This window comes from Macrotis lagotis, chromosome X, assembly GCF_037893015.1.
Source record: "Macrotis lagotis isolate mMagLag1 chromosome X, bilby.v1.9.chrom.fasta, whole genome shotgun sequence".
NCBI classification, from domain to species: domain Eukaryota; kingdom Metazoa; phylum Chordata; class Mammalia; order Peramelemorphia; family Peramelidae; genus Macrotis; species Macrotis lagotis.
Genome location: NC_133666.1, coordinates 470,717,036 through 470,739,094, shown reverse-complemented (window position 1 = coordinate 470,739,094; position 22,059 = coordinate 470,717,036). Strand labels below are relative to the sequence as shown.

The 22,059-nt window shown below is 34.0% G+C and overlaps 1 protein-coding gene and 1 pseudogene across 4 annotated transcripts in view; one reads left to right on the top strand and one right to left on the bottom strand.

Moving 5' to 3' along the window:
* Positions 1–22,059, bottom strand: part of GNAL (G protein subunit alpha L) — a 509,094-nt gene that overhangs the window by 23,243 nt on the left and 463,792 nt on the right. For 3 of the 4 annotated variants that reach the window (XM_074207178.1, XM_074207179.1, XM_074207177.1), the window contains one exon: positions 764–818. In XM_074207178.1, coding sequence (XP_074063279.1) covers positions 764–818 — 55 coding nt within the window. The other variant, XM_074207180.1, reaches the window with a different exon arrangement.
* LOC141496802 (zinc finger MYND domain-containing protein 19 pseudogene) overlaps positions 7,004–22,059 on the top strand; it is a 58,041-nt pseudogene continuing 42,985 nt past the window's right edge.

Genomic DNA, 22,059 nt, shown 5'->3' with positions numbered 1-22,059 from the left:
TTTTGGGGTGAAAATGTTAACATGTATAACAGAATTTTAAAAAACATGTATAACAGAATTTTTAGCTTTAAAAGCTGAACCTTTCTGAGTTTCCTTATCTTTAAAGAAATAGGAGGTTAGAGTAGATGACTTCTGATGTTCCTTCTAGTTCTATGATTTGATGATCCTGTTTTAGAAATTTAAAAAAAAATAGTTAAAAGTTTATAAGGTTGGCAGGTATGAAACCTAACTAAAACAAGGGGAAAATGTCAGTTTTCAAAAATAACTTGTTTATAGCATTGGAACAATTCTTAAGTTTCTGCCCAGGAAAATACTTGGGGACAAATACAATAAAGCAATATTTCCTATTTGTGTACTGCTTTAACTTTCTAAAATAGATTGACTGATATTTTCTTATTTTATAACTACCCTGTAACATGAATAGGTCAGTTATTTTTACTCTCATTTTAATGATGAGAAAAATAAGGTACATTCAATGATGCTATCCACATACTGAATTATAAGTCTAGGTTTCCTGACTGGAAGTCCAATGTTATTTACAAGTCCATATTTTACTTCTAGAAACTTCAAATAGAATTTTAAAAGGAAAAAAAAATCTCATTGGTAAGTATTCAAATGGTTTGGGTAGGTGAGCATGGTAGAGTTTCAAGATTTATCATAACTATTTTATTATCATCCCCAGTCTTTCTAATGCTCTTTGCATAAAATTGGAAGTTTTCATAGTTTTGAAAACAGGTGGTCACATGATCTTAACCTCACTTACCTGGTCTGTGGGTGTGTAGTCAATCAAACTGACGCTGTCAATTCTTTCTAGAAAGCTGAAATAAAAACCAACATACATTGAGAAAAAGGAATACTTCAGTATTTTTTCTTTAAGGTTGTTGTATAGAGCAATCTAGTCATTTAAAAAAAGGTACAATGGAAATAATTTTTAGCTAGAGATTAGCTAAAAAGGTCCAGAGAAGTTTCCTCCATTTATTTAAAAACCAATAAATTAATAAATAAATATTACATCATTTGCTATAAAAACCCTGTGAGGTAGGTATTATTGCTTTAACCATTTTAAAGATAAGGAATGTAAGAGATGTTAAGTAATTCTCTCACAGAACTAGTAAGTCAATAAACATTTATTAAGGGCCTAACACATACTGGGCATTGTGTTAAGTCCTGGGGGATACAAAGAAAGGCCAAAGATAGTTTCTGCTCTGAAGGAGCTCACAATTTTGATGGGGAAGACAACATGCAAACAAGTGTATACAAATAAACTATCTAGAGAGATGGCACTAGAATAATGAGGAATCAGGAAAGGCTTCCTATTGAAAGTGAGATTTTTTGATGGAAATTGAAGCAAGAGAAGATAGATGGTGGTAATGAGGAAGGAGGAAGAGTATTCCAAGCATGGGGGACTATGGTGAAAATGTCTAGAGTTGGAAATTGAAGAGTCTTGTTCAAAGTACAGCAAGGAGGCATTGCAGAATATATGTGTGAGGTAGGGGAGGTTTAGGAAGTTTAAGTTAGGTTTAAGAAGACTTCAAAGGTAGAAAGGGGCCAGGTATGCAAACCAGTGGATTTTTATGTAACCATTGGTTCAAAGGATCATTTGCATGGGACTATCCTTATTAATCAGTTTCTCAGAAACTTTCTGCCTCAAATATTTACCAGTTATGTGACCCTGCACAAGTCACTTAATTTATCTGTGCTTCTCAGTGTCTTTTGGAGTAAGAATAATAATAATTACCTCCTAAGGAAGATAAAATGAACTAATATTTTTAAGGAGTTTTATAAACCTAAAAATGTTACATATTATTTACTATTACTCCTCCCCCTCCTCCCATTACTTACTACTACTACTATTTCTACTCTACTACTACTACTACTACTACTACTACTACTTCTACTTTATTACTACTACTACCTACTAATTGTCACTACTACAACAGAATTTTAATGATAGAAGGAGCTCTAAACTCTAATCCCTTCACTTTTTAGGTGCAAAAATAAGTTCCAGACATATTAATTTGAGGAAACAGCTAAAATAATGGCACAGTTAGGGTTAAAATTCATCATCCTAAACTATTAGTTCAATTTCCTTTATACTATAACAGATAATTTCCAAATGCCAATACATCTGGGATGATGATGATCATGAACACTAAAATATGATAGGTTAAAATTTTATATTATATACACACACACACACACACACACACACACACACACACACACACAAACACAAAATGACATATTAAAAATCAGTGTGGGGGGTAGCTAGGTGATGCAACGAATAGAGCATCGCCCCTGGAATTCAAATCTCGTCACATACATTTAATAATTACCTAGCTGTGTGATCTTGGGCAAGTCACCTAATCCCACTGCTATGCCAAAAAAAAGTCAATGTGATTGGATATTTGTTAATCTATTATTCCTACTAATAAAGTACTAGTCAGTTTGCAGTAATTTCCCTTAGTAAAGGAGTATGCAGTCTAGTAAGGACTTTTATTTGGGTGCTTTTCATCTTAAGATAAGTAGAATTGCATTAAGTACTGCAAGATTCAAAAGATTTAAAGTAGATATAATAGGGGCGGCTGGGTGGTGTAGTGGATAAAGCACCAACCTTGGAGTCAGGAGTACTTGGGTTCAAATCTGGTCTCAGACACTTAATAATTACCTAGCTGTGTGGCCTTGGGCAAGCCACTTAACCCCATTTGCCTTGCAAAAAAACCCCAAAAAAACAACACAACCCTAAAGTAGATATAATTTCTGTCCTCAAAGCCCTTATATTTCTGCATTTAACAATTACTGATTAAACTACACTGAGGAAACTGAAAAATTGAACTAAATATGTATATTTTGATATAAAGAATATAGAGAAAGAGAAGAAAAATAAAAAAGATAAAAATCTTTTGTTATTTCAATAAGTAAACACTCTTGCAAAGAATAGGGTAAATATCTTCCTTCCTTGAGGTCTTTCTATCTCTAATTTTGATGGTAACCGAGTTGAGCATGTCAGTAAATGCTGCTGTGTGCTACATTAAATAAAAAGCTGCTCTCTGCCTGGACAAGTTAATTTTTGTTTGCTGCTGCTACTATTGAGATAATGTTCAGATGTGTAAATGGTGACAATTCACAATAATATGCTTTCAGATTATAATTACAGAGGTTGAAAACTACCAGCTTGTAATGGGGCAAGATCTAGTCTATGTTCCACATAAACATAGTTCATACCATAAACATGAAATGCTAAAATAAATATATGTAGGAACACTACACCACCCCTCCCAACAACAAATGCAGCATCCTAAAACAAAACCTGGCAGAAATACTAAAAGAAATCATTCCCTGCATGCCAAAACTGTAAAAAGGAAGCTAGAAATGCAATTTACTTTGCCAATAATTTTGGTTCTCCCTGCTGTAGTTGAAGATATTTGTATTTGCATGAGAGTTTTCATTCACACCATCTAGTTTCCCCTTCTGTTTGATATTGGTGTTAAGTAATAATTCACTATTTATATTACATCAAAATCTGCTGCCATATTAAAAATCCAAAACATTCTAGATTCTTTATGGCCAATGTAAGGCTGATTAAGAAAGGAGAATAACAGGCTTGAAAGAGTATGGCAGACATATTGAACTTCGAATGAATATGTTAAAGTCCTTTTGCAAAATCAGAATTCTCTCCAAGAAAGTACATTTTTAAAAATAAGGAATGAAAGTGAAAAATTCCAATTTATTAACTAAATTAAATTATGAATACACAATGTTATAATATAATCCATCAGGTGAGTGCATTAGTAATTGGCAGAGAAAAATATCATTTGTATCAGCTTAAAATACCATCAGCAGGAACTTTGAGCTAACACATATTGATTTAAACATTAATAGTTCTATGCTCCCAAGTTTTAGTCCTATCACTTTGTCTAGCAAGAGGCTGGATGGCCATTTGTCAGGTAAGTTGTAGGGTCTTTTTTTTTTTCCAGGTATATATTAGATTCAATGGATGCTGAGGTCCATTCTAGCTCTAGACTTATGACCTGTCCAAGGTCTCTTGAGTACTCAGGGGCAAAGCAGTGATTTGTATTCCACTGACTCTTGAAAACTCTTTCCATTTCACAATGCTGCCTTTAGTACATCTTAAGACTTCCCTGACGCTATCCCTTACATCACATTGCCTCTCTTTATACTACCTCATTATTTAATTACAGGCAGCTAGGTGGTATAGTGGATAGTGTTCTGGACTTGAAGTCAGGAAGACTTATCTTCCTGTGTTTAGATTTAGCCTCAAATACTTGCAGTGTGACCCTAGGCAAGTCACTTCATTCTGTTTATTTCAATTGCCTCATTTGTAAAATGAGCTGGAGAAGGAACTGACAAACCATTCCAATATCTTTGCCAAGAAAACCCCAAGTAGAGTCATGAAGAGTCAACTATGACCGAAACCAATGATCAACAGACAAAATCATTCCTGGACTAGCATAACTGGCTCTTACCTGTCTTCATTCTCTTTCAAATCTTATCTATCCTACACATATCCCAGTCAGATCAATATTCTTAAAGCAGTTTTTCTCAGGCTACTTTCTGTAGATCTTTAAATTTCCATAAATTGTTCCAGGGGTTTCATGGAAGAAAAAAAGTGCAATGGCAACAAGCACATTGAGCAAAGCTGTCTATTATCTATGCTGGACTCCATCACTCATCTCATCTGAGAAACATGCAGAACCATGTCATCCAGAGCCCGAAGAGTCTGTCACTACTTTGTGTCTTCATTGCCTATTTTAGTCAAAGTTTCTGCCTGGCACAGGAGCCTAGCCAAAACTGAGTCAAATCACTGTGAAGTGCTATTTCTCAACTCCACTTCTGAAAATGTTACCAATAAAGTCTAAGAGGTTCAAGAAAATAGTAGGAATAAGAATCAAGTCCTCTCTCCTCTCTGGGGCTATTTGTTAAATAGCTGAAAATTAAGTTCAAGAGAGAACCTCCAAGCAAGTACCTTGATATCCTATATTTCTGGCCCCATTTCTAGTTCTCTATACTTCTCAAAAACTAGCTTCCCTTCTTTTGCCTCAGTAATACTTCTACTACACTTCCCTTTGACTTCTTGCTCCACTGGTCCCTATACATTCCCATAAGCCCAGTATTTTCACCAGCCTCCATTATCTCTCCTCACATTCTTTAGTATTTATCCCACATTTCTTGTCTATTAATTTTTCCTTTGGTATAGTGATCACATGTCTCAGACTTCCTGGGACAGTCACTATTTTATATATTATATTCCATTTACAAACTACAAAGAAAAACTAAACATTTATCAGACAACATATTTCTAGCTTTGATTTGGAAAATCTGTTAACCATTCAGATAAGTTTTGTATTGTCCCTGTTAAGAGAGTTGAAATGAGGTTCCACAGGAAATGAGTTATTTTAGACTTTCATTTTAAACTGTCATCTGCAAGGCTCCTTTTTGCTGGGAACTCTGTAGTGAATAATATAGATTCTTTTAGATTCTTTATTTATTTTGAATGAATGACCATATCTTACCATCTGCATCTTCTCCCACTGGCCCCAAGGAAAGGTTTATTGTGGTTGAAAAGAAATAAGACAGGTTTAAAAATGATGACAAGATATTCTTTCTTCTGGAACTTATTTATTTTTTAGTAAAATTTTCAAAGGAGCAGAAATATTTTATTGCCTCTTTCAAAACCAAGTTTGTCTCATTTGTAGGTTCATACATTTTATGAATATTTTAAAAGATCTTACTATAGGAGGTCTATCAAGATTCCTAGAGTTTAGTTATTTTACTTACTTAAGGCAATAGGGTTAAGTAACTTTCCCAAGGTCACATAGCTAGGAAATTATTAAGTGTCTAAAGATGGATTTGAACTCAGGTCCTCCTGACTCCAGGGTAGATTCTCTATCCACTGTGCTACCTAGCTGCCCCCTAAAGTTCAGTTATTAGAAAAAATTTGAGAAAGGCTTCCACAATTTAGTTCTATCTTACCTATCTGCTACTTATCCCCTACATAGTTCACAAAACACCTGGGCTCTCCATTCTTTCCATAATCTACCTTCAGTTCTCCAAACCTAACATAAGTTTTCCTACATTCAAGGATTTCAATACAACCTTTTTTTTGCCTAGAATGTCTTTCTTTCCTCCTCTCTATTTTCCTTTTCCTTCAAGAACAAACAAGTTTTAATTTCTCTTCTTATTGTAATAATCTGAAATGATTTCTCTCTTCCATGAGAATAATTACTGTTTAAATAATTCAAGGTGTCCAAACATTAGCCTCATATGTCACTATTTTTAGATAAACGGAAATGTCTTAAACTAGATTATATAGAATCATACATCATATCCTAAACATTTCTATATGTCATACACTGAGAACACTGTTTTACCATTAGGAGGTATCTGATAAATTATAGTTGATAATGATTTATATACACGTCTTCAATGTTTTGATTGAATTCTGAAGAATCAGGATTTAACAATTTGTGCTGTTTTTCTTTAGGGTATAGATGAGACACAACCTTGAATCAGCCAATGGAAAGAGGGGCTAGACACTATATACTGAATCAATTAGTATTAAGAGATTAATACTAGTAAAGCACTGGCCTCAACATCAGGTGCCAAAGATGAAAATGCCTTTAAGGGCTTATAGTCTACTAGGAGGGAATATAACATCTACCCGGGAAGCAAAAATGATCAGTCAAAGAACCAACCAAACAACAAATATTTATTAATCATTTACAACTATATGAAAGACACACTTTGCTGGGAATTAGGGAATCCAAGATAAAAACCAAACAGTCCTTGCTCCCAAGCAGTTTACATTCTATTAAAGGATAAAACATATACATGCTGTCCTTAATAGAAGCTACTACTACTAGGACCACACCAACCAAGCAAATGATTAGCACAATGAATTGGACAATTCTGTTTCTTATAGTGAAGGGTATGCTATGCAAGGTGTTCTTCTCATTTGCCCCTACTAGAACTGTTTCATCCTATGGCCTGGTTTATGGGAAACAGGTCTATTGGAGGTGGTTTGGCTGCTGCAGCACATCATCAACGCCAGGTAAAAACTAACATGTGCTATCTAGTGACATAATGCAGCCACCAGGTACATCCTAATCTATCTCTTGAAGGGTTAATTGTCAGGTTGGCCTTTCCTCATAGACCTTCCTTGGTATCTCTTCCTCCTCTATCAGTGAAGAACCATGGTACCTCATTAATGTAGAGCAGCACTCATCTGGGAGGAGATATGACATCCTCATGGATCCTAGACCATCACTCGATGGAATTTCTCAGACATGATTGGCAATAGCTTTAACACTAGAGCAATGTCAGTGTGCCATTCTTAGGACTGTGCTCTGCTATTAGTATACTTCCTAAAGCTCAATCTCATCTGACACTAGGACAATGTCAGTCTCCCATTCATAGGACTATTCACAAAGAGACTCTCCCCAGGGCTCCCAAGATTCTCATTATCAAACTGGATGTCTCATGGCTCCTGACTCAGTGATCTGAACCTGACTCCTTTTAGATCGGCCGAGGGCAACAGAAGCTATAATCTATCCTTTTGGAATGGTACTCACCTATCTCTCAGGACCAACTGACCCATGATCAACTTAGTCTTCAAAGTTCTAGTCTGAGTATTTCCGGACTTAGCCTCCAAAGAATCCTCCTTAAAGGATTTAAAGTGTACTCGTTTCAATTATTGAGCCTCAAAAGAGAATGTTGATGTGGGGTAAAAGGAGTTCTGTTTTAGATATGTTAAATTTGAGATACTTATAGGAAAGTTAGTACAAAATGTCCAATTAAACATCTGATGACCCTAGGCTGGATATAAAAATAAATATAAAAGGGGATATAAAAGATTAAATAGATGATATAGTATCTTCATATGAATCCCGAATACAGACTGGAAAGTATAAATTACAGAAAAGCAGCTTCTACAGAAAAGCAGAAGGAGGGACGGCTAGGTGGCGCAGTGGATAGAGCACTGGCCTTGGAGTCAGGAGTACCTGAGTTCAAATCTGGCCTCAGATATTTAATAATTACCTAGCTGTGTGGCCTTGGGCAAGCCACTTAACCCCACTGCCTTGCAAAAACTAAAAAAAAAAAAAAAAAAGAAAAAAAAAAGAAAAGCAGAAGGATCCCAGAAGAAAAGCTACATCAGAGCAAGGGGGGAGCCTTAGAGATTCCAACAAAAAGATTTCTAGGTGTTTTTGCCACATGTACCATAACCATGAGCTTACTTCCCCCTGGACTCTGTATGTACAGGTAGAATGTCATAGTATATCACAAACTTTTTTTGGGGGGGCAGTATATTTATCCCACCTCTCTCTAAAATCTAATTTTGACTGACTGATATAAATTGGAATCAACAAGATGAACCAAGAAAAAGACTTGGAGTCAAGAAGACCCTACTTTAAATCCTGATGCAGACATTGTGTGTCTGTATCACTCTGGCTAAGTTATTTAACCTCTCTCTACCTCGGTTTCTTCAAATGTAAAGTAAGAATGATATTAGCACTTACCTCACAGAATTTTTGTGAAGATCAGATGTCATAACACACACATACATATATAATGTGCTATAAAGATATTATGATGCTAGGGGCTGCTAGGTGGTGCAGTGGATAGAGCACCAGCCCTGGAGTCAGGAGTGCCTGAGTTCAAATTGGACCTCAGACACTTAAAAATTACCTAGCTGTGTGGCCTTGAGCAAGCCACTTAACCCCATTTGCCTTGCCAAAAAAAAAAAAAAATTCAAGGAAAAAAAGATATTATGATGTTGTTTCTTGAAGAAGAAACTCATCCAAAGAGACAACTGAGGTAAGATACTCTAGAAGACCACTAATCCAAAATCTCAGGAGTGCCCCTTGTACCCTGAGGGAAGACAGAATAACTTGATCTGTGAACCTTAGCCTGCCAGAGAGAATGGGAGTGAGAGAGTAAGTGCAGAGCCTGCTACACTTATATAAGTTCAAAAAATCTCATATTTACTAAAGTACCCCACAGCACTCATAGTTTAAGATGGACAGGAATCTTGTGACTATCAGTTAATTTTATTCTAACAAGCATAATTCCAGTTATGGTATGATATAATGGTGAGGTTGAGAGTTGGTTTGATTTTGAAAAATGATGCTTTCACCTTTTTTTGAAATAACTAACTGCACTAATCAATGTATGCTTTGGTTAACAGTAAAAGCTTCCAAATTAAAAAAAAATATATATATATATGTATATCTCGAAGTGATAAAGTATATGCTTTCTACTCACACTTAAAGGAGAGTGGTTGTCTAAGAACTTGACCAATGGTTTATCAGAACAGCTCTCACTATAAACTTCATTATTCACTACATTTTAAGTTTCATATAGTAGAAATACTAGGTACAATGGGAAGGAGGTAATAGTTGAAGTCCTGGCAGAAGGGCTGAGTTTTAGGAGTGACTCTCCTAGTAGTCTTTAGTCATGCAATTTGGATATGTCACATGACCTTTCTGGGTTCCCATTTTCTCATTTGTAAAATGAGGAGGTTGAGCTTGGTGATTTCTTAGGTTTCTTCCTTCTCAAATATTCTATTTTATTTCAAAAATAGGTATTATGGGGGCAGCTAGGTGGCGCAGTGGATAGATTGCTGGCCTTGGAGTCAGGAGTACTTGAGCTCAAATCCGGCATCAGACACTTAAGAATTACCTAGCTATGTGGCCTTGGGCAAGCCACTTAACCCCATTGCCTTGCAAAAACTAAAAAAAAAAAAAAAAAAGTATTATATTACCTTCAAATACAGTTTAGAGATTTAAAAAAAATCTATAATTTGAGTAACACTAACAGGAAAAAGAAAAATCAAGGAGCAAGAATGTTGATTGTGTTGTACGTTAAATCTACCCACTCTTGAAAATATACTTTTTTTTTTTTGGAAAAGAAAGGGAAAAGGGGGAGGGAATAAACATGAGAGAAAGCCCAGGGCTTATGTGAACAATGATGTTATCATGCTCAATATGGAAGATCTTGATGGCCTTGTTAAATATCACTGTTTTTAATTTGGGAAGAGCCAATTCAAATAAGTCAAGGTAGAAAGGAATCCTATTGATTTGAAAAAGAAACATTACAGAAATAATAGCATGGAGAGCAACACACATGCAAATATATGTTCCTTATGCTATACTAACTGAACGAAAGATCAGGTGGAATGATCACAGTGTGGGTGTGGAAGAATGCGCAGTACCTTCTGTACAAAACTTAACATTGTACTTTTTTACTTGAAGTATTTTTTTTGCTAAGAGATTAGGAATCACATCCAAACACAGGAATTAATAACTAAAAAAAAGGATTTTTTGATAAATTTATGGATTTTTCTACAGGAAAAATATATTTAATGAACACTGAAATATTTCAACAGTTAGAGAAATGAGGAAAAATCTGATATACTCTTGCAAATATTGCTGTGACCTTAGCTGAAAGCTGTTATCTTAGACTCCCTTGTCCCTAGGTTCCTCATCTATGAATTAATTGGTTTAACCATGCATTTGCTAATGTCTCATTTATCCCTGAAATTCCATGAAAATTTCTGGCATTTTAATGTACCAATGTGCCATTTGAAAATAGAATACAATAAATAAAAATCTTAGTTTACAAAATTACAAATTCTTGCATGGCTTTTTAAAATATTTTATGAAAAAATTACCATTTTTCTCAATAGACAATTTCTCCAGCATATTTAAAATAATTACATTAGTGAAAAAGAGATTGGTAAATGATTTTTTAGGAAGACTAGATAAAGCAAGGTATGCCTGTGATAGAAGGGAAAAATGCTTGATTGTAATGAGAAGACCTGAATTAAAATTCTAGCTCTTCTAATCACCTACTGCTGATACCTTGATTAAGTCACTCCATTTTTTCCCCCTGAACCTCAGTTTTTCCTTTTTGCAGAATGAAGAGAGTTCAACTCCATGAAGTGTCTGAGGTTCCTTTCCAGTTATGATCCTATCTGAAAACCCGTTTGTGAATAAAATAAAATCCTATATTTTTGTAGGACAAAAAATTCAAATTCCATTCTAAAGATACTTCAGATAATATGATTAATAGAATGTGCAATAAGATATTAAATTCATTTTCATTTGTAATACAATAGCAACATAGAACTTAGAGATGGTAAAGCACCAAATATGTAAAGATGATACTTAATACTGAGTCCCAGAAACTTTCATTCTTTAAGCCTCATATATAAAATGGGGGTAATGCTTTATTAGCAACCTTACAAGAATTCCTTGAAGAAAATGCTTTATAAACATAAAATTGCTATAGGAATATGAGCTATTCTCATCTTACTTCTTAGCAGAATATAGATGGAGAGTTAAGAGTTTTAATATTTTCCTTTGTTTTTTTTTTTTTTTAGGTTTTTGCAAGGCAAATGGGGTTAAGTGGCTTGCCCAAGCCCACACAGCTAGGTAATTATTAAGCATCTGAGACTGGATTTGAACCCAGGTACTCCTGACTCCAAGGCTGGTGCTTTATTCACTACACCACCTAGCCGCCCCTAATATTTTCTGTTTACCATTGTTATGGCTTAAAATTTTGCTCTGGCATTTTCCCTCTGATATTTTCTTTAACATGGAGAAGAGAATTCCTTTAAAACCTTCTCTGACAATGAAGTCAGACCATGTAGTTGCCTCACTGGTGAGTTACTCCAAATTATCATAGCTAAATCCAGAGTATGGATTAGCTGCATAAAAAAGAACTATCACTTGCTGATATTATCTCTATGAGAAGTTTTATAAATATCTTCAGTGAGTTTCCAAGGAAACTCAGAGACACTTCAATTTGACAAGCTGGATTTGAATTTTACATTATGCAAGCAGGGAACATTGAGGTGCAGGGTCTGATACCCACACCCACTGGCACACATCAAAACTGTCACTGTATTATACCCTTGAAAAATTGGAATTCAAGGAACATCAGTGAGCTTCATAACTTCGACTCTTTTAGGAAGGTGCCTCAAACACATAAGTAACAATCTAGATAAAAAAATCCCAGTTCTTACCTATGGAATTACAAAGTGAGAATAAAATATAACTGATACTTCTACAAAAAGCAAATGGCACAATGAAAGAAAGTATAGGCTTGTAGAAATGAAATGATAACTATGTTGTTTCTCCTCTTCCTGAAAACAATCAGATTTCTAGTTGCCAAAGTAGTAAGATGGTCCTACTCCTCTTAGTTAATTGCTTCCATCACACTGGTTCCAAGGTTTCCATAAATCCAGCAAATGCTTAGTCACAAAATCTTAGAAGCCTGTTCTTTTGTTCTTTTCATATTTATTGAGCACCTATCATTTTAAAAGCACTATGCTAAACACTATGGAGAGAAAAGAGATGAATAATGTAGTCATTACTCTCAAGGATATTTCAAAATTTAGAGCTATTTATACTAAATATTAACCAACTCTAGTCTATATAGTTCACCAAATTGATATTGGGTATGGCCTTTCATCTGTACTTTTGAATTAATTTTAAATTTGCTCTAGTATTCTAATTAGACAGGCTTGACACTTTTCAAGTTCTGTTAATTTGATTAATTTCATCTTGTTGAGTGATATCGGTTCTATACTCTGTGTAATAAATTATGATATATGAAAAAACTAGAAATGAAGCCACTGTAATTTTTTGAATAGGAGAGTGGGGAGTGTCAGGTCAATCCTGTGCTTTAGAAAAATGAGTTGTGTGGCAAATGACTGGAGAGGCGAGATGAAGGAAAATTAGGAGTCAAAGATGGTGTTAAGATTGCAAATTTGGATTCCCTCAGCAGTAATAGAGAAATTTCCCATTTCTGTACCTTCTTATCCTGTGCAACTCACTCTTTCACTTAAGAGGAAAGGGGAAAGGGATGAAGAATGGCTTTTCCTAGTTGCTGTTCCACAGCACAGAGCCTGCTTGCTATGAGGTGTTATGAGTTAATGGGGCATGGGGGAGGCGAAAGGATTCTAAAAGGTGGAGGGAGAATTTTGCTATGCAGCAACTGCTACCTCCCAGAATTAGATTACAACTATACTTTGTAATTGTCTTGGATCATTATATTGATGAGAATAACAAGTCACTTACAGCTGATGACTGTATAATATTGCATTATGTGGACAAACTTCACCTGGTTCTGCTTACTTCATTTTGTATCAGTTAATATAAGTCTTTTCAGGTTCTTCTGAAAGCATCCTGCTCATTATTTTGTATAACCAAAAGTAATCCATTACAATCATGTATAACTTGATCAGCTAATTAATCAGACCAATTAATGGTCATACCCTCAAATTTTCAATTCTTTGCTCTGGGGTTAGTATTATCTAATTTCATTAGATAATGTCTTTTATAAAGCTTTGGGAAAGATTTTTTATGGATCAACCTATAACTAAAACAGTCTTTGAGAAAACTTTTCAGCATAAGGTTCAAAATTTGCCGAATACATAATACATGAATAGGAAGATGTAGGCAGTAGGAGTTTTCACTATTAACTTATTTGCTATACTCCTTGTCAGTTTGCTTGGATTCATCTTAGGCAAATTCAACTGAGAATCACAATTCATTTTGCCTCTTTAAAACTATTAGAGAAGTTTTTGGGGGTTAAGAACTAAAAGAAAGTAGAATCTTTAGGGATCTATACTTGGTTTGAACTGTTTCAACTATCCCCTTTATCCTATAATTTGGATAAAGGAATTGATGATATGCTTATTAAGTTTCTAGATTACATCACAAAGCCAGAAAGGGATAGGAGAGGATAATTTATATGGGGTAAAAAGAGCAGGATCCAAAAAAATCTTGACACTAAGCCAAATAGAACAAGATGATATTCAATAGGGATAAATTAAATGCCTTATTTTGGGGTTCAAAAATCAACATCACAACTGTAAGTTGGGGAAGACAGGTTTAAATAGAAGTTTTTCTGAAAAAGATCTAGGGCCTTTAGTAGACTGCAATATGAGTCAACAGTGAGACATGATTCCTAAAAAAGCTTATGATCTTGCATAGGGGGCATTACCTTTCAGGAAAAGGGAAATTTTTGTACCTTCCTACTCTTGTTTTGGTCAGACCATATCTACAGTACACCTTCAGTTTTGCACACCACATTTTAGGAAAACCTTTGAAAAACTGGAAGGAACCATGAGGAAGGGATAAGGAGAAAGGTGTTAATTCATATCATAAGACAATAAGTTGAAAAAATTAAGGATGTTTATTTCAGAAAAGAGAAGATTCTGAAGGAGGGAGAGGACAACTAGGTGAACAAGCAACTTGTGTTCAAGTATTTGAAAAGATATCATGTGCAAAAAGGATTAGAATTTTTCTGTTTGACGTTGGCAGGAAAAACTAGGAGCAGTGGGTGGAAAATTTAAGAAGGCAAATTCAGACTTGAGAGTAAGGAATAACTTCCTAATAATTAGGAGGCCCCCAAAGGATATGGGCTTCCTTGGAAAATGATGTTTCTTTTTGCTGGAAGTCAAGTAGAGACTAGATGACAACTCATTGGATATCTTATAGTATTTATAGGATTTCTTTTATAGAACATTTATAAGATTTCTTTTTGAGCGTGTGTTAGACTAAATGCTGAAGTTCCTGCAAATCAATGCAATTCTGTTCTGATTCTAGATTTTTGTGATTCTGTAAAGATTTATGGAACCTACAAAAAGGAAGTTATGGGACATGGTAACATTGTAAGCAACTTGTGAAATTTCTCTGCAAAGTCTTCCATGGGGGAAAAAAAAAGATGTGTCAGAAAACAATACAAATTTTACATATTCTATGGAATGGCTAAAAAATTTCCCTTAACATTTCTATGTTAAACCACTTTTTCCCCTAAATTTTTGAAAAATCAACCTTTGGATTAAGGATTTCTTTATGAAATGTGGCAGAAATTTTTAAATAGATTTTTCCAAACAATTGTTCTTCTTTTTATCATATGAAATATAACTTTTTTTTGCTCATAAAACACATTTATGAATAGATAAAAATGGCTGAATAGATGATCAAACAAGGTATAGGGATCTATTTGCTATGTCTGAAGAAACAAAAATAGTTATATTAGTGTACATCTAAAATGTTGAAAGGATTTTTAGCTATGTTAATAATTTGCAATGCTAGTGGGGGTGGCTAGGTGGCGCAGTGGATAGAGCACCGACCTTGGAGTCAGGAGTACTTGAGTTCAAATGTGACCTCAGACACTTAATAATTACCTAGCCGTGTGGCCTGGGCAAGCCACTTAACCCCATTGCCTTGAAAAATCTAAAAAAATAAAAAATAAAAAAAATAATTTGCAATGCTACTGCTTGAATCAAAAGTTCATGTTCCTCTAGCATACAAACTCACCTGGACATAATTCAAAAACCTTTATACCTTTTTTCAGGAAAACAAAAACAACAAAAGAACACAAAACAATTTTCTGAAATTCTCACCTTTTCCATTTAAATGAAGATGATTAAAATCTCCTAAGCACCTCAAGCATTGAAAAACTGTCTGCAGATTTACTGTCCTTTCAATTATGTTCATGCAATGGTAAGACTTGAAAATTAAAATAAGAGAGAGTCAGGAAATATAAAAGTAGTAACATTAACTCGCCCACACCGTACATATGCAGAATTTTGGATTACTAGTTATGTAGTTAAATATATACTTTATTATTCAGCATGTGCAATGTGGGCGAGTTAACGTTGTTATGAGAACCATAACTTTTGCATTTCCTGACTTTTTAATTTGACACCTAATATTGCATTAACATAACGTTTCTCTTTTGCACTGATTTTACTAATGCAAATGCCCTGATTGGTGTCAAAGTTACCAATTTCTGTAACACTGTCAGAGTTCAGTTTGAATATTAAAAGTCCTATTGAGTCAATATGCCACTTCCTATAGTAAAGTGCATTAACACTAATTGATTCACCTCATAAATTCAAACTTTAATCAAAAGAAATAGCCATCAAAAGGATCCAGTTCTTCCTTTCTCCTTTTAGAGAGTCATATTCCAATAGTAAAGAATGGGAGATGGTATTTTAAACATTAATTATATGAAAATTTAAATTTATTAAAGACAACTTAAGGAAGGGGGGGTTTGAAATATATAACCTCTGGGGTCTATTTCAGCTTCAGATCTATAATCCTATGATTCTGAATAATCAGTCACTTTGTGAAATGAGTTATCCATAGACTTCCCTTAAGGTTTATAGTTCTCCTAATGTATTTAAATACATTTTTAAAAAATTACTTGACATCCTACAACATATGGAAAAAATATGCTTATAAAAATGGCACCTAAATCAAATTTTGGCCAACCTGTTATAGTTGTACAGTTAAGTTGGTTTGAAACAATAGGTAAAATTTCCATATGTAACTGTATTGTGAATCTAAGATAATTGGAGGTGCCATGTCATTTTAGGGGACTCATATGGAGTGTGGGTAGTTCTTTTCTGTGGCACTGAAGACTTTCCTTCACTGTGGCTAACATTTTTGAAAGTAACTTCAGAAGACTATAAAAGTAGATTTTGTTGTGACTTATGAATACATTGTGGACAGCCTTTGCTCATGTTGCTTCTAATACTCAGGAGGCAAGATGGCACAGATAGGAAATATGCTTCTCTGAGTTAAATTCCTGACTCTAACACTTTACAGCCCATTTGAACCTGGGTCAGTCAATCTCTGGGCCTTGGTTTCTTCCTCTATAAAATGAGATTGGACTAGAAGACCTCTGAGTGCTAGGTCCAGGTCTATGATCCCATCTGCTTATCTAGTTCTAACCCCAAATTACAAGTTCAATTGACATCTCATTTACTCCACAGAGCAAAATTCTTTTTTTCCCTCCTTATTTCTTCTTGCTTTTGAACTCTCATAGCAACAACTTGTCTGTATTAGGTATTATTACTTATTAATTATTTTGATTAATTTAAAATAATAAATTATTATTAATTATATACATTATTATTTATCTTTCTCTGCATAGAATCTATCTACTTAAACAGATGATTCTTTGAAGATGAGAATGTGTCTTACACCTCTACATCACTCACCTTCAAGGTACCTGACATAGTTTATTTCAAGCATAAGCATTTTAAAAAAATTTGATGATTGGTATCAAATACAACATTCATCAATCATTAAACATTTACCAAAAGTACCAACTATGGGTCAGACACTGTATTAAGCACTAGGGAGCTCACTATCTAAGTGGGAGACAACAATATTTAATTCATTTCTTACTTTGCCAATTCTGGATATTTCAGGGTTTTAGGAGAAGGGGAAAGCATTTAGATAAAGAAAAACAGAACACTTAATCTGGATTAAGAATCCATGAACAATGATGATTACTTATGGCTACATACAGGTTATAAAAAGGTTAACTTTCTTTGTAATCAACCCATTTCCATTCTGTTATAATCAGAGTCATTGACAGATTAGCACTACTGTTTTGTTGATTTAAATTTGACTATTATGGTTTAAAAGTATAATGGATTAATACTGCATTTTAAGAAATGATGAAAGGGATGATTTCAGAGAAAACTGGGAAGACTTGTATAAACTGAAGGGAACAGAATTAAGAGGATAACATATTCAATGGCAATATCACTGTAATTAAGATCTCTGATCAATGCAATGACCAACTGACTCCCCAGAATTTGTGATAAATTGTGCTATTCTACTTCCTGACAGAAAAATAGTAGACTCAAGATGCAAAATGAGGCATACACTTTTGGACTTGGACAATGCAGCAAGGGTTTTTTCTTCTCTCTCTATGAAATAGGGAAAGAGAGGTTGGAAAAAGAGAAAACAATAGTTTTAAATTGAAAATAAGGTAAAACCAATATTTAAAAACCAGTACTTGCTTTGATTCAGATTATATCATACTAAGTCCATAAGGAGTTAAAACAGTATTGATAAATTAGAGGAGCTGCAAGAACACAATTTCTTCTTTTTTTAAAAAAAATATGCATTTTTAACATATCTTTTCTTAAAGTATAGTCTTATACATTTTTCTTAATTAGATCTTATTTTAAGGCTCACTAGACACTTCATAGTGGAGAGAACATCAGAAAAATGAGGATCACACTCAGCATGTACCAGGAAGGACCTATTGAAGACCATTAAAAGAAACTCAAAATAATTTTTGTATAATTCCCTGTAAAACCCCTAGTTTTAGAAGCTAGACTATGATGCTTAAAGTTGGGGCGGCTAGGTGGCGCAGTGGATAAAACACCAGCCCTGGAATCAGGAGTACCTGGGTTCAAATCCGGTCTCAGACACTTAATAATGACCTAGCTGTGTGGCCTTGGGCAAGCCACTTAACCCCATTTGCCTTGGAAAAAACCTAAAAAAAAATATAAAGTATAATGCTTAAAGTTAAAAAGAGAAAAATGCTAAAATAGATGTCAAACTCAGTTGAAGTTGCAATAGAAAGTTGAAAGATATATATTTCTTTTTTTTTTTTGTCAGGGGAGAAAAGAGAGAAAAACCAAAAGAAGCTACAAGTTTGTGGGTTGGGAAAGGATGAGTTGAAATCTTTTTTTTCTTTTAAGGAATAGTGTATGATAATTCTCTCAAGTGAAATGTAAACTCACTGAAAAATCAACCTTTTTTTTGTCACAGAGGCAGCAAAGAATCTAAAAACTTTAGGAAGTATCTAATAAATATTTTATGAATGAATTATAGAACACACTCAATGACTTACTCCACACCCCTATTCCTTATCTGCAATCTTCATTATTTTCCATATTTGTTTTCCTAAGAAATACTCTGAACTGCAGCCATTTAGCTGCATGATGTCAGAGTCATAAAATGCAGATTTCTAATGTAAAGGAATGGGATTTTATGACTTTGATCAAAAAAATTCTGAGTAAGCTGAAGAGGGCAGCATTTGCAAGCTTATTCTGATTTGAATCACTGTAATACCTACTTTTGGTGGTACTCTAGTGAGTGTATTGATAGTACCAAATTTCTTTCTGAAACCATTTTAGTTTTTAACAATACCAAAATCAGAAATGATAGAATTTCTGAAAAAATGTACACACTGCTACTCATTTTAAACAACTGTTACTTATAAATAGTTTTTATTTCTAATAGACAAATAGGTAAAGGGTACTAAACCTACAAGGAGATACATGTGTCTAGCTCTGGTGGTGAGGAAAGGGATTATCTACAATGTGAAAATGAGCTAAATTTAAAAATTTTTAAATGAGCTAAATTGTTGGCTTCTAATTCTTGTTTCAAGTAGAACCTGAGTTTGCCACTCTTCTTAGAGTAGGCTGTTAGGAATTGAAACATAGACTATGGAAACCATGAATCTTTCCCTGAGGCTAATGTGGAACGTGGGTAGACTGCCACATGGCCAGCCTGGGGAATACTAACCATTTGTGACTTTTACTTATGGTTGGTTATGTTTCAGAAATGAAGTGATGCCATGTTTGCTGTTGGAGACAGTTAATATTTAACAACAGTGACAAGATTAGGTGGACTATTAAGATATCAGGTAATCTCTCTAGGTCATTTCTTTTTCAGTGCTCATTTTTATCCACAGAAACTTTTTTTTTTTTTTGAGTGAGGGGGAGGCGGAAACCACACCTGTGATTGAAATGGTGTGGGGGAACTCCTGGTGATGAAGCTCCTTTTATCAATACAGAAATACTTTCTCTAAAATTTCTTGTCTGAAAGAGTTGTCTGAGGCAACAGAGTTTATGCAACTATGGACGTATACCAATAAGTATCAGAGACTTGACAAACAGATCTTCCTACCCTCAGTCCACATCTTTATCCATTGTGGCTCAGATCATACTATATATTTATAACATAATTAATGGAGTTAGGAGATGTCTTTTAAGTTTATTAGTATTACTAGGGGATTTGTTTAACTATACGGTTATGGTTTTTTGAAAGAAATTAAGGCATAAAAGAAAGGCATGAAAGGAAATTAAGGAAATCCTTTTTAGTTGGTAATAAACTTTTATATCACTTGCATAATATATATATATATATTACATAGATATAGATCATAGATATAGAACTAGAAAGGACTTTATGAATTCATCTAGTCTAATACTCTCCTTTTAAGGATGAACAAACTGAGGGGTTTTAAGTGATTTAGTCACCAAAGTGGAAATCTAGAATCTAGAAACTGGGATTTGTACTCCAAGCCCTTGCATTAAAAAATTCAGCACTCTTTCCCAATGCATTGTGAAATAGAATTTGGTTTCTGATAATATTAATAAATAATAATGATGATGATGTTTATATAGTACTTCAAATTTTATTTAAAACAATAGCACTACTATAGCATAGGCCAAAAAAATTTTTTAAAAAAGAGGTGAGCTTCATGCTACATTTTAAAAATTATTTGGTAATGTATATTTTTGAGTAGAGCTATCTGAAGTAAAATATGACTCATAGTTTCTTATATATATTTTAAAATGAGAGAGGCAGATTAGATAACCCACAAGCTCCCTGAGAACACTTGTCCTATGATATGATGATCTAAGAGTAAGCCTGTTGTCAATTATTCATAAATCTTTTTTGAAAATATCTGTAATATGAGTTGATTTTCATTAAAAGTTATATATCAAATTATCATGAAATGTGCTCACTATAAACTTTATGAGCCCAGTATTTCTGAAAGATCATATTCTTCTTTGTCGTGATGCTTAGAATCTAAGTCCTGTATTCTTAAAGGTTAATGTTCCTTATCTATAGGTCTGGTAATGTCACTTAGCTTAGAAATGCTCAATGATTTTTGATTATCTTCCAGGAAAAGTAAAAACTTCTTTGCTTAGCATTCAGAACTCCATAATCTTGGGACTGTTCATTATACATCTCCAGCTGTTTCTAAGAGTCTTATGATATGGTCAGATTAGACTAATCTCTGTCCATAAGTACCACTGTATTTTCCCATCTCCATGTCTCCATTCACACAACCCTTATTTTAATTCCTAGAATTCTTACCCAATTAAAGTGTAATTTAAATATCATTTTCTTCATTAGCTTCTCTGATCTCCTATATCAATGACAACTTAGACCCTTGGCTTTCATATAGCACTTTATTTTGCACACATATATAGCAGTATGATCATGTATTTTTCATGAACCCAGTCCTCATGGAGCTTACTACAAATAAGCTCCACGAGGACTGGGTTCATGAACAATATTTAGAGAGAAAAACTGAAACTGGATTAGCTAATCACTGACACATATTTATATCCTGCCAGGGATTATTCTCAACCTAGAATGAGATGCAAAGACATTGCAAGTCACTTTCTTGTTTGAATTTCCCTGTTATTTTTTTTTTAATTTAACTTAAGGATCTGTGATTTTACTGGTACTAGATTAATGTGGATAAAAATTCTTCTATAATTTAGCAGGATGTAGTCTCAGAAACTGCAAAATTTATCACTCTGTAATTAATAATCAGTCTACTTTAGACTCAATCAGAGAAAAGTTGAGGAGTCACTGATCTGGTTCAACTCTCATTTGACAAGAGATGAAATTGAAACCCAAGGAGGTAAATTGATTTGCTAAAGTCCCAGAATCAGTTAATGAACTCAGTTGGTTAGGATTCTTAGTTCTACAATCTTCCTAGTTTACCATGCTGCTTCTGTGTAAGCTGATTCAATTAGTCAGGTTGCTTTTTTTACTTTTCTTCCCATAAAACTTAGCTTCAACTTAGATTGAAGGCTGTTGGTTATTGAATAGAATTTCCTAATTAAAAACTCTGAAAAAGTAGGGTGTCCACAAGAAAATAATAATTTCACATATTTATAGGTTTTAGAAACATTAATAGGGGGTATGATTTTTGTATGCTTTTCTATTTTTTAGACCAACTTCTGCAGAACATCTATTTAAAGACTGTGTACAGCCTATGTGACATGGCCAAACCATTAACCTAAACAAATACACACCAACTTATTCAACTGGGAAAGGCATGATATTTTAAAATATGTATTTAGAAATTAAATCATCATTATAATAGTTTAGAATTTTTGACTTTTTATATTTTGAAGAGTTACAGAAGTAATGAACAAATGATATCATAACCCTAACCAAA